General features: G+C 33.2%; 1 protein-coding gene across 8 annotated transcripts in view; it reads right to left on the reverse strand.

The window, feature by feature from the left end:
- The window catches only part of SNX13 (sorting nexin 13), a 127,772-nt gene that overhangs the window by 40,177 nt on the left and 74,377 nt on the right, over positions 1-13,218 (reverse strand). For all 8 annotated transcript variants that reach the window (XM_026507038.4, XM_026507041.4, XM_026507035.4 and 5 more), the window contains 4 exons: positions 10,971-11,109; positions 10,487-10,575; positions 6,050-6,149; positions 4,679-4,872 (listed from right to left, as the gene is read on the reverse strand). In XM_026507038.4, coding sequence (XP_026362823.4) covers positions 4,679-4,872; positions 6,050-6,149; positions 10,487-10,575; positions 10,971-11,109 — 522 coding nt within the window. The remainder of the gene's footprint in view (positions 1-4,678; positions 4,873-6,049; positions 6,150-10,486; positions 10,576-10,970; positions 11,110-13,218) is intronic.

Below are 13,218 nucleotides of genomic sequence, written 5' to 3' on the forward strand. Positions count from 1 at the left end.
GCATCTATGAATTTACCATACAGACTATTTGTGTCTAAAATGCCCATTTTAAACACTTCAAAACATAACGGATGTCACTAAAAGTTATACCTCTCTTTCTCAAGGAAAATGGTTTTATTTTTTTTATTTTTATTTTTTAAAGATTTTATTTATTTATTTGACAGAGATAGAGACAGCCAGCAAGAGAGGGAACACAGCAGGGGGAGTGGGAGAGGAAGAAGCAGGTTCCCAGCAGAGGAGCCTGATGCGGGGCACGATCCCATAACGCTGGGATCACGCCCTTAGCCGAAGGCAGACGCTTAACCTCTGTGCCACCCAGGCGCCCCAAGGAAAATGGTTTTAAAAGACAGGTCATTTAAACTTATAGTTTTAGTAAAGAAACTAAGAAAATCCTGTTAAGCTAGCTGTCCCCTTCTTGTGAAATCTGAGTTCTCAACAGTCTCATTAAAAAAAAAAATTGGTCATTTTTTTGACTAATTGAGGTTTTTTTTATAGCCTACACATATACAACTCAGGTCAATCTATCCTTTTCAAGGTTCCCTTTAGCCTCTTCAAAGATCATTTAATAGTTCTGGAGAAAAGCAAATAAATTTCTGTTTACCGTAATTCTTTTCCATATTTATTTTTAATGTATTTTCAAATTAGGGGACACTATTCTCAACACATTCTTTGAAAATATGACTTAACTGCATGTCAATATTTTAGCATCTTTTCTACGGCTGGCAACAGTGATAGCCATGTTGAAGCAAATGTCTAAAGAAGTTATTTTCTGACATTTTTATAATGTAAAAAATCTTAACTGTTTCTGAATGTTTTCAAGAAACTAAAAATTGACCAAAAAACTTCATTAAGAAAACCTCAGTATCACAGGTAAGCAATTGATATACTGTTTTAGCAGTGTTGTATAGAAGGAATATATATTTAGCAGGTAAGATATTTTTGTTTTCTTTGGTATGTAGTTTGTGGACTGAAAGGAATTTGTTAAAATTTACATTTGCACTGTCTGCTAAATATGCAAATATATGAGCAAAGTTTGTTTTATGTTTTCTGCAATTTATTAAAATCTTAGAAATTAAGAAGATATCTAAAACTCCCATTTTTTTCAAATCAAAGTACCTAATAGCAATGGAAAATACACTCTTCTTGCCACAATCTGATGTAACATGATATACTACAAAAAGCATGATTGCTGGTAAGATCTGCCAGAGTAAGTTCTAAATTTCAAAGGGCCACAAATTCCTTTCAGTCCATAAACTTCTTACCAAAGGTGCCCAAAAGTAATTCTACTTTTAAAAAGCAAGCAAGCAGGATGCCTGGGTGGCTCAGTCGGTTAAATGTCTGCCTCCGGCTCAGGTTATGATCCCAGGGTCCTGGGATGGAGTCCAGTGTCAGGCTCTTTGCTCAGCGGGGAACCTGCTTCTCCCTCTGCCTGCCATTCCCCCTGCTTGTGCTCACATACCCTCGCTTGCTCTGACAAATAAATAAATAAAATCTTAAAAAAAAAAAAAAAAAGGCACAGGCTAATGTGTGTTCATTTGTGCAGTATGCCCAGGCTAATTCACTTAATAGCCACTACTTTTAACTGACCATTGAGGTCTTTTTGGGAAATGAAAAAACTTTTTATTGCCTTAAAATTATTTGCCAAATTCAGTTTCCATATTTTTTTTATACTCCCTTGTCAACCAAGACCAATCCCAAAATATTTTTTGCACATCATGCAGTCAGTATGCTTTATTTTGGTTATTTACTCTTCCTAATCCAGGTGGTAAGGCTCCTTCTATTTGTCATTAAAATGACCTAGTCCTTTAGTCTCCTTTTCTGGGTCATGCTGATGTTCTCATTTTCATTATCTGAACTTTTAGAAAACATGGTTACAATATTCATAATGTTAACAATTAAGAAGTCCCATCACAATACAAAGCATAGGACAGGAAAAGTAAAAGATGGACTATTAACATTCATGGTGACAATGCACTTAAGCCATACATGGAGTGCTACACGATGGAGAATTCATTACTGTAAAGAGTAAGTAATGTCTGCCAACATTAGAAGCTAAGGGAAAAAGACAGCAATGACTACCAAAAGTGGGAAATCCACGCCATAGTCATCTGACACTAAAATGCTGCTTTCAGCTCTGAATTCTGGAATCACATATGGGTTTTGCATTTTTTCTCAATCTTCTCCATCCACTGCTAAAATGTGGGACTTAGACTGTGTCCTGGAGAAGAGTTTCCCAAGACTCGGGATGTCTTCCAAAGTTTTAAAAAAAGATTAACTTCAAAAGAATAACAATTAAACTCATAGTTGATTTCTCACTGAAAATAATGAGAGCCAGAAAACAATGAAATACTATCTTTAAAATGTTGAAACTGATTTAACTATTATTATTTTTTTTTATTTTTCCAGTATTAGCTGTATTCCATACTACTGGACTACATACAATAGAGCTGACTCTATGACCTACTTTAAAAATTAACATAGAAAGACTAGATACATATACTAAAGCTGTGCTTTTAAACAGCAGAAACTCTTGAATGTATGCAGGGAGAAATATGAACAGCAATATTCAGAGCAAAAGTGTAACCAAGAAAGGGAAATAAACCAAACTGCTTATAAATATTATCGAAGGTAAATAAACTCTTGGACTTCAGTGAAAATGAACTACACTTACATAAATTAACATGTATAAAATCCAATATAATAATAGGGGAATAAAAGGAAGGTATATATTATCATTCCATTTATATAAAGTTTAAAAACAAAGCTAAGCAAAATATTGCATTAGAACATACATGTATAGTAAAATGGTACGGGAAAGCAAGTGAATAATTACAGGAAACTGGCTTCATCAGGAAGCAAGGCAACAGGCAAACAAAAGAGGTGAAGACAGGTGAAGAATATACTAAGGATCTTCAGAAGCACAGTACATGTTCTATTTCTTCAGCTAGATGGGCTATACAAATGTGTCTGTTATACTACTATTCTTTAAATTATGCACTCTTTTCAAAGTATGATATTATTTCATTTGGCAAAAACATAAGCAAATGGACTAATGAGCAGTTTTCAAATAAAATTCATACTTAAAATTCAAATACAATTTTTGTGCTAGTACGTATAAATTAAAAGGTATTACAGCATAGCCATTACAAATACTGGAGTGTGAGGAATCTTGAAGATTTTTGTGTCCATATTCATGACAGATAACGGTCTGTAGTCTCCTGAATGATATATCTGTCTAGCTTTGGTATCAGAATGACAGTTTGGCAATCTGTGTCTTTCAAGGCATTTGCCCATATCATCTAAGTTGTCTAATTTGTTGTGATAAAGTTGTTCATAATATTTGCTTACAGTCTTTTTGATTTCCATAGGGTTGGTGATGATGCCTCCTCTTTCATTCATGATTTTGGTATCTGTGACTTTTTTTTCTTGGCCAAGCTGACTAAAGGTTTGTCAGTTTTATTTTTCTTTTAAAGAATCAACTTTTGGTTTTATTGATTTTTATTACTGTTTTTCTGTTTTCCATTTCACAGATTCCTGTTCTGATCTTTACTGCTTCCTTCCTTCAGTTTACCTCGAATTTATTTTGCTATTCTTTTTTCTAGTTTAAGGTAAAAATGTAAATTGTCGTTTTGAAATCTTTCTTCTTTCTGAGTAGGCATTTAAAGTGACATATTTATCTCTAAGCACTGCTGTAATTTCATCCCATAAATTTTGATACACTGTATTCTCATTTTCATTCAATTCAAAATACATTCTAATTTCCTTCTGATTTCTTTTTGACCCAGAGACTATTTAGAAATGTTAATTTTTAAATATTTATAATTTCTCAAAATTCCTTGTTAATTACTAATTAATTATTAATTAATTCTACTATGATAAAAGTACATACTTTTGTATGATCTCAATACTTTTAAATTCAGAGTTGTTTTATGGCCTAGCAAAGGGTCTATTTATCCTAGACAATGTTCCATGTAAGCTTAAAAATAATGTGTATTCTGCTGTTAGGGGAAGTATTCTATAGATGTGCAAGGTCTAATTGGTTTATAGTGTTCTTCAATTCTTGTGTATCTTTGCTCATTTTTTATCTAATTGTCCTATCAGTGATTGAGTGGGTATTGAAGATTTCAATACCCACTTATTGTTGAATTGTCTATTTCTCTCTTCAATTCCGTCAGGTTTTGTCCTATGTATGTGGAGGTTTTGCTGTTGTGTTTGTAACTGTTTTAACAGTTATATATCAAGTACTAACTGACCCTTTTATCATTATAAAATGCTCTTTTCTCTAGTAACAATTTTTGTTTTAAAATCTATTGTCTAATATTAGTATAGCTACTCCAGCTCTGTTTTGGTTACTGTATGCATGGTTTATCTTTTTTCATTCTTTTACTTTCAATCTTTTGTGTCCTTGAATCTAGAGTGTGTGTAACCTTGAATCTTGACTTTGTCACTAGTATTTGCATGACCTTGGCAAAGTTAATTCAATTTTCTAAACATGACTTTCCTTACCTATAAAATAAGGATAATAATATACAAAAAGACTGTTATCAAGATTAAATGAGACAATGCTTGCAAGTAGCTGTGCCTAGTATGAGTAATGAATATTCATGAGTATTAAAAAATTATTACTAATGATACTACCAAAGAAGATAAGAAAACAGTAATCAAAATAAAGTCTCACCTTTTCTGATAAATACTGTTCATATATTCCAACAGCAGCTGCTCTTAAAAGACCTTTGGTTTGGTTGGTTTGATGTTTTCCATCTTTCTGACGACTTAGTAAGACTTCCAGTTGCTGCTGGGCTGTAACTCGATAGCCTTCCACTGTCATCCAAAAGAAGAGATGTGCTTGACCTCCAGTTTGCTGCATGTAATCTACCAAACAAAATCCGTTAACAACATAGATATTAATGTCACACATTTTTGGGTGCACGAAGCCATATGATAAATTAAAAGGATTAAAGTTTCAAATACTTAAAAAACTGCATTTTCAAACAGTTAAGCAAACACTTGAGATAAAGAATACTTACATCACAAATTGGTTAGGTTAAAAAGACCATAGTTATGTAAAAAACACAAATGGATGCGCATCCATTTATCTTGATAAAATTTCTAGGAGATAAAATTGCTACAGAAGGCTTCATCAGAAATAAACTACTTTAGTAACATTCGGCTTCTGTTCTTATTAAGATCATTAACTGTAACATTAATATTCCTACAAATATTAAAAGTAAGGATTGAAATCTTCAACAAGCCACGTATTTATCTTTTTGGTCATGAAAATGAAGAATCAGGGAGGTTTACTGAAAATGTCCTACAGATAAAAAGCAATTTTGATGTTTAGTTGACTCCTGAATAATACAGAGGTAAGGTTAGGGCACTGACGCACCTTGAAGTCAAAAATCCACGTATTAACTCCTGACTCCCCAAAACCATAACTACGAATAGTCTACTGTTGACTGGAAGCCTTAGCAATTATATAAACAGTTAATTAACACATATATCATTTTGTATGTACTATATTCTTAAAGTAAGCCAGAGAAGAAAATGTTATTAAGAGAATCATAAGGAAAATGTTTGTAGTACTATACTGTATTTATTGTATTGAATCCATATATAAATAAGTGAATCTCACAGCTCAAATTCATGTTGTTCAAGGGTCAACTATATTAAAATTAGTAAATTTTTATATATATTAAAATGATATAAAAACAAAGTCATCCTATTCATGCACAAAATGATACAAATAATTTATAAACAGTGTGTGTTGCTGATAAAGTACTCTTTCTTGAATAATTTAAATTCATAAATCTGCTAGAATTTAAAGCAATTTAACAAATGCTAATTTAAGTTATAATAAGCATTTCTTTCTTTCTAAACAAAATATATCTCTACCTCTATGATTTGAAAAAAAAGGGAATACTTCAGAGAATGGGGAGTGGAGGAAAGACATATTTGGCATGCTTAATATCAGATATTTAAAATTTAATAATATTTACAATTATTAAAAATTTCAAGGACTACATTAATTTCATAAAATGGATTTACCCACCCATAAAAAATTGTAGTGCAACGTTATCTACAAGAATGCTGTCCAGGGGGACTGTGCAAAGTTTCCCAAAGTTTGCTGCCAGTTTCACAGTATTTATTTCCTACAGAGAAAAGTAAATGTAGATTAATATTTCATCTATTCACTCATTAGGTTAAAGATTTTTCCATAGATATAAAAATATTAAACTAAAATGGAATAAAAATAATTTTTTTCCTTCTCGTTTATGTGGGTTCCCGAAACAGCCCCAGCCTAGAGAATTTCCTAGTTATTTTAAGAGCTGCTTAGTAAATATGCATTTAAAGTATGATAAGCATTCACTTCTTTCATTAGAAAATAATTCTGAATTACTAGAATTTCAAGTATTCTCTATCTCTACATATTCCAAATGAAAATGAACATTTTAGGAGCTAAAGGGGATGTTTGGAATGCTTACAATGTCCAAGAATAAATAAATCCCAACATTTTCAAGTACAGGCTGAAGTGTATCCACTGAGAAATCAGAAAATATCCCGAAAGAGTAATTTTTCTTCTTACAAAGTAAAAACTCTACCATCTTTTATAGAAAATGTGTTTCTTCTCTGACTACCTAAACAGTAAATTATATTTAGTTTTCAAAATAATATAGCAAGGTAACTACCTACACACGAAAAAAGTTAAAAATAAAAAAACAAAACAAAACATGGGTTCAAAATTTAGAGAGTCTAGGGATGCCTGGGTGGCTCAGTTGGTTAAGTGTCTGCCTTCAGCTCAAGTCATAATCGCAGGTTCCTGGGATGGAGTCCCTCATGGGGCTTCTTGATCAGCAGGGAGCCTGCTCCTCTCTCTGCCTGCTGCTCCCCGTTTGTGCTGACAAATAAATAAATAAAATCTTCAAAAAAAAATTTAGAGAATCTACATGTCAAGCACTGTGCTATGTATATTATACACATTATTTATTCTCCACAAAAAATCCTACTGGATAAATATCACCCATCTCACTTAACAGATAAGAAAGCTGAAATCAGAAAGGCTGCTTATGATCACAGAGCTGCCAAGGATGACTCAGTGTTTTCAAAGCCTGCAGCCTCTTCCATAAAACCTGTATGTTTCTTGTCACCAGTTTCTCTGTATTCCTAAATGCGTATCTCACAACCCTCTATTTAAAAAAGAAAGATCAGCGGCACCTGGGTGGCTCAGTAGGTTACGTGTCTGCCCTTCAGCTCAGGTAATGATCCCAGGGTCGTGGGACTGAATCCAGTGTTGGGCTCCTTGCTCAGCGTTGAGCCTGCTTCTTCCTCTCCCTCTGCTCCTCCCACCCTCGCTCGTGTTCTCTCTCCCTCTCCCTCTGCTCTCTCTCAAATAAATTAATAAAATCTTAAAAACAAAAAAAAAAAGCAAAGAAAGATCAGAAGGTTCTTCTGAAAGTTAGATAGGATGCCTTAATTAGGGACAGATTCTAAATTAGATGTAGGTAGTACATAAAGGAGAAGGAAAAGAACTTGAGAAAAGGGGAAAACTTCCTCTCTAATTAGTATAATAGATAACTGACTTAAAACGTCTGGCATAAAGTGCCAGCACATGTTTTCTCTAAGTCCTCTTTCTTCAAACTTACCTCTTTCTCTTTCCCAGAAACAGGTCCACAGATATGAGATGTAGAAGAGTATTCACTATAACTTTATTTGTAATAAAAAAGAAAAAGGGCCTTCTAAGTTTCAAGATGTGTAGTACGGTTAAAAAAACTTCACCTCTGTGGAGATTTTTTCTTTCCAAGAAAAAACACTGTATGACTTGAGCTACTAAAAAGGTAAAGTTTGATACTCAAAAAAGAATTGACAGGCTTCAAAACAAGATATCTAAATTTTAAAGGGATATGCTATCAAAAGGTGTCTGAACATTGGGGTGCCTGGATGGCTCAGTCAGTTGAGCGTCCAACTCTTAATTTTGGCTCAAGTCATTTTCTCAGGGTCCTGGGAGCAAGCCTTGTATTGGGCTTGATGCTTAGTGAGGAGTCTGCTCAACGATTCTTTCTCGCTCTCTGCAACGCCCCCCCACCCCCCGCCCCGCTCCCACACATACTCTCTCACTCTCTCTCAAAATAAATAAATAATTTTTTTTAAAAGGTGTCTGGACAAATACATTTTAAATAATGATGCTGAAGGATCACTAACTCTGAGGTCTAGACAAGGTAAACTAATGAAAGAAATACTAAGCCTAAATAAAACCGTATCATTCTTCTATACTGAATGTGCGTGGGTATATAATTATAAAATACAGTTAACTGAAACAAAGACATACATATATGTACGCTCAAATACATGACCAATGTGGACCTCAAGTAACATGAGTTATAATTAATTCAGCAACTAAACTCAAGATTTATAAAAATAAGTCTTCTATTCCTTAAGGAATTTAAATACATTGTAAAATTACAAGCCCAAAGAGTCACAATAAATTTCCAAAATAGAAAACCAGGAAAAAAAAAAAAAAAGACTACACTAAAAACTAAGGTAGTAAAAAAAGCTTTTTTCTGTTTTCAAGGCCCAAATCTCTGCTCTTCTTTGGGGTAAAACCCCTCCAAACAGCTATCTATAATGACTGTTTCTAATTCATCTCTTCCCATTTTCTCCTGGACCCGCTCCAATCAGGGTTTCTCTCCGCTACTCCAAAATGCTATTATCAGATCACCAATATTCCCCTGGTGGCAAATCTAATGGTCAATTCTAAGTCTTCACCTCACTCAACTTATTAGCAGCCTCTGACATACCTGCTCTCTCACTTCTTTAAAAACTTTCTATAGCTGGCTTCTGTAATACCACACTCCCAGGTTTTCCTTCAATTTCACCAGCCAATTACTCTGTTTCTTTAGATAGATCTTCCACTTTGTCTTAAACTCTAGTAACTATACTGCCTCTGGACTAAGTCCTTGGTTATCTTCTTACTTACGTTCACTCTCTTAGGTAACTTCATCCAGTCTCTTTACTTCAAATAAACATCTAATAATCTTGAGGACCCTCAAAGTTTAGATCCATCATCAACCTTCCCTTTGAACTACAGAGTTTACCAACTAGCAGGTCTGTCAAACAAGGATCTCAAACTAAAACATCCAAAATTTGATTCTCTCTTCCAAACCTCCACCTTTCTGTATTATCCATTTTAGTAAATAGCAACACGATTCATGCAGTTGCTCAGGCCAAAAATTCTAGGAATCCTCCTTGAGTCCTTTTGTTTCTTTCTCACTCCATATTTAATCATTTAGCAAATCTGTTAGTACTATATCCAGTCTCTAATTACTTCTCACAACCTCTGCAGACATCTCTTACTGGACTAAAGCAATACTCTCCTAAATGATCTTTCAGGGGCGCCTGGGTGGCGCAGTTGTTAGGCGTCTGCCTTCAGCTCAGGGCGTGATCCCAGCGTTCTGGGATCGAGCCCCACATCAGGCTTCTCCACTGGGAGCCTGCTTCTTCCTCTCCCACTCCCCCTGCTTGTGTTCCCTCTCTCGCTGGCTGTCTCTCTCTCTCTGTCAAATAAATAAATAAAATCTTAAAAAAAAAAAAATGCTCTTTCAGTCTCCATTCTTGTCCCCCCCCCAACTCCACCACAATCTAAACATCACAAAGAGCCCAAGTAATTATTTTAACTCATAAGTCAGATTATGTCACTTGCCAGCACAAATCTCCAATGGATTCCCCATCACATTAGAATTTTTTAAAAATCTTATCATGGTAGATAAAACCTTATTTGATCTAACCCTCAAGGTTCCTCTCCAATTTCATTCCTACTATAATCCCTTCTCATTCATTCCATACCAGCCATGCTGACATACTCTACCTCACCAAACATCTTCCTATCTCAGAGCCTTTGCATATGCTTTCACCTCCCCTAAAAGATTCTTAAAAAAAAAAAAAAAAAAATTCTCAGGACTCTCTCAATATTTTATTAGATTTCTCTAACCTCAAATGTCACCAAATCACTCAGCATCTATCTAAAACATTCCTAGACATTCTCTATCCCTCTACTTTGCTTTACTTGTTATTTTTTATATTTACTTTTTTTTTAACACTTTAACATTATATACTAATTTATTTATTGGTTTATTTTTTGACTCTGCAACTAAAATAGAAGTTCTATGACGAGAAAGCTTTTGTCTATTAGGTCCATCTAAAATGGTGCCTAATGTATAAAACTATATAAATGCTGAATTTTGAATAAAAAATGAAATGATGAATAAATCAATAAATAAAATCTTTAATTACTGTAGCATTTTTCAGGAAGTGTTTTAATCTCTTTAGCTTTAACAAATACCTTTAATACTATAACAGATAAGAGAAATTTTTTCTACAAGTCCTTTTGTGGAGGGTTGCACTGGTTAATATCCCACTTCTTGTCATTTGCTAGATATTTAAGTGAATATAAAATATTTATAACTAAACATTAATTTGAAAGTACTTTACTTACTTTGCCTGACTGCAATCGCTGTATTCTTGAGTCACATACTTTCTTTACAAATAATAAGCTATTTATTTGATTCTTGATAGTGTTGATATCTAAATACAAGCAAATTGATTATAAGTTACCAGTAATGTTATTTATGAAATACTTAAAACATGTATGTACTATAATTTAACATAATAACCAACAAACAGAGCAAACACTTAATAAAGGAAGTAATCTGAACTTTTATAGTGAAATTATTTAATTAAAATTAACCATCTCTATTATTTTTACTTTAGTGATAACTACAATATTAATAGCCTCACATTCAGAAAATTACAACGCTCTTATTTCTAGCACATGTTAATATAATAAAAAAGATTTAGATTTAGATAAGGTGAAAATAACTAATAGCATAAAATGACATTTAGGTAAATTAAAGTTTTGTTTAAAGATGTAGTAATGATTAAAGAAGTACAACATTTCCAAACTTAAATAAATTACTTACCATCACCAACTGTATCTAGAGAGCGAAGATACTGTAATTCTTCTGCTGCCTTATCTCTGACTGCTTCTAGCTCTCCAATATTGTCACTCAATTTAATAATGTTCATAAAGGCCTCATAGTTGCAATTAGAATCACGGATCTGCAAACAAAGTTTAAAAAACAGGTGGGAGAGGGACTCATTTGGTAAGGAAAAAAAGAATCTTCAATGCCTACCACGTGCTAGGTAGGCACAATCTTATAGCAAGTGTTTATGCCAGTGTTTTTAAGAAAACAAAATGAAAATCTCTGTACTCATGGTCCCAAAGAAAGGGAGAGGAGTAGAAGACAAGATTAGTGGCAATGGAAGGCCAATCTGGTAGGATACAGTACATGTGGTAGCTTTCACTCTGAGTGTAATGAAAAGGTACTGGAGCGTTTTAAACAGAAGAGTGGCATTCTCTGACCTAAACTGAACAGAATCAATGTGATGACATACATAACTCTGTTATTTTGATTTTTTTCCCTAGCCATGTGCTGTTTAAGAACAGGAATGGGAGTTGACAGTTGAGCTGAATTCAACCACAGTGTGGTTTCACCAAACAAATAACAAAGGGAGAGACAAAAAGTACTCGAGGATATTTTAAAGCGACTAACCACTGCGACTGCCAATAAAACAGTAAGGGAAGCTATGAAAAGGCAGCAGCCTTGGGATAGTGTCCATTCTCTATAAGGAGTCGAAGAACTGGGGACTGTAGAAGTCCAAAACTAGGGAAAAACTAGCCAATAAGCACATGAAAAGTTGCTCAATATCATTAGTCATCAAGCATATTCAAGTTAACCACAACAAAACAGCAATGCCAAATGTTCATCAGAATGTGGAGAGATGAGAACTTGGGAAATGGTCCTAGGGAAGTGCAAAATTAGAACACAACTTTAAAAGACCACTCGACAATTTTTCGCTTTATGTAAATTTTACTTCAATGATTAAAAAAAAGGTAGGTTATTAAAGACATGATTTTTCTAAGAATAAATAAAGAATAAATAAACAGCTGTCCATTTATCTGCTCTAGTTGAAGACAACAATAGGCGGTAATCTATTTCACAGTAAGAGATAAGACTTATCCTTAATTTGTATTTAAAAAAAAATACACACTTAGAAATGAATAATGCAAATCCATCCATACCATTTTTAGAAATGACTTAAAATTTAAAACTACTGTTGGGTAACACTAACATTTTATAGAGAGAAGATATGTTACTACTAGGCTACGCTAAATTTTTTCATTCAAATAGAAATGAACTATATGGTTAGATACCATTAATAAAACTGAACCAAGAATAAGAACTGAGCTCATTTTAATATTTATAATACCTATGCATACAAAGTTTTCCACATGAATAATGTCAAAAGACTGTAAACCAGACAACAAAGTAGGCTAAAGATCCTTCATTGATAAACTTTGCTCTTTTAAATATATTTTCTGATATTGTACTGCAAAATGAAATAGGGATCAATTCCTGGTCATTAAATAGCAAAAAGACCCAAGCATCATACATAATAGTAGTATTAATCCAACCCTGGGGAGAACAAGTAAAGATTTGGTGGTTTGAATTCCTTTTAGAGCATGTGTTAAATTCCATCCCCCAAATGACTGCACCATATGATTAATTATATAGTTAATACAAGTTCAGCAAAAGAAAAACTGAAAGCTAAAGAAAAATATATAGGAAAAAAAGAATTCCTAATCCCAGGAGTGAGAGATAACCATAACATTCTGGTGAACAAGCATCCTTTTCAATATCCCAAGTAAGATTATACAGTATTGTATCCTGATTAAGATTAGTATAAAACATCCATTTTATTGTGTTATAAAAAAATTTCTTAATACCATTTACCCTTATTCCATTACTGAAATGTTTTTAAATTTTACCTGTTTTCCTATTTCTTAAAAAGTTACTTTTTTATTATATAACCAATACTCCCTATAAAGTGAAATACATAAACAAAAAATTAAAACATTCATAATCCTACCTTTCTATTTAGATTTCAAACAGTACATATACTATTAGAATTATACAGTTATTAATAAAAGTTACTTATGCATTTATTTTTAAAAAGCATTATCTACACACACATCACCTTTAGTTATACTTTTCACATAAAAAATGTAAACATCTTTTCATATTCAAGACACACTACCATCATTCTTTTTAATGGTTTCACGTATTTTGTGTATCAATATGCCATAATTTATTAAACTAATCCTCC

The sequence above is a fragment of the Ursus arctos genome, unplaced genomic scaffold, assembly GCF_023065955.2.
Source record: "Ursus arctos isolate Adak ecotype North America unplaced genomic scaffold, UrsArc2.0 scaffold_3, whole genome shotgun sequence".
Lineage (NCBI taxonomy): Eukaryota > Metazoa > Chordata > Mammalia > Carnivora > Ursidae > Ursus > Ursus arctos.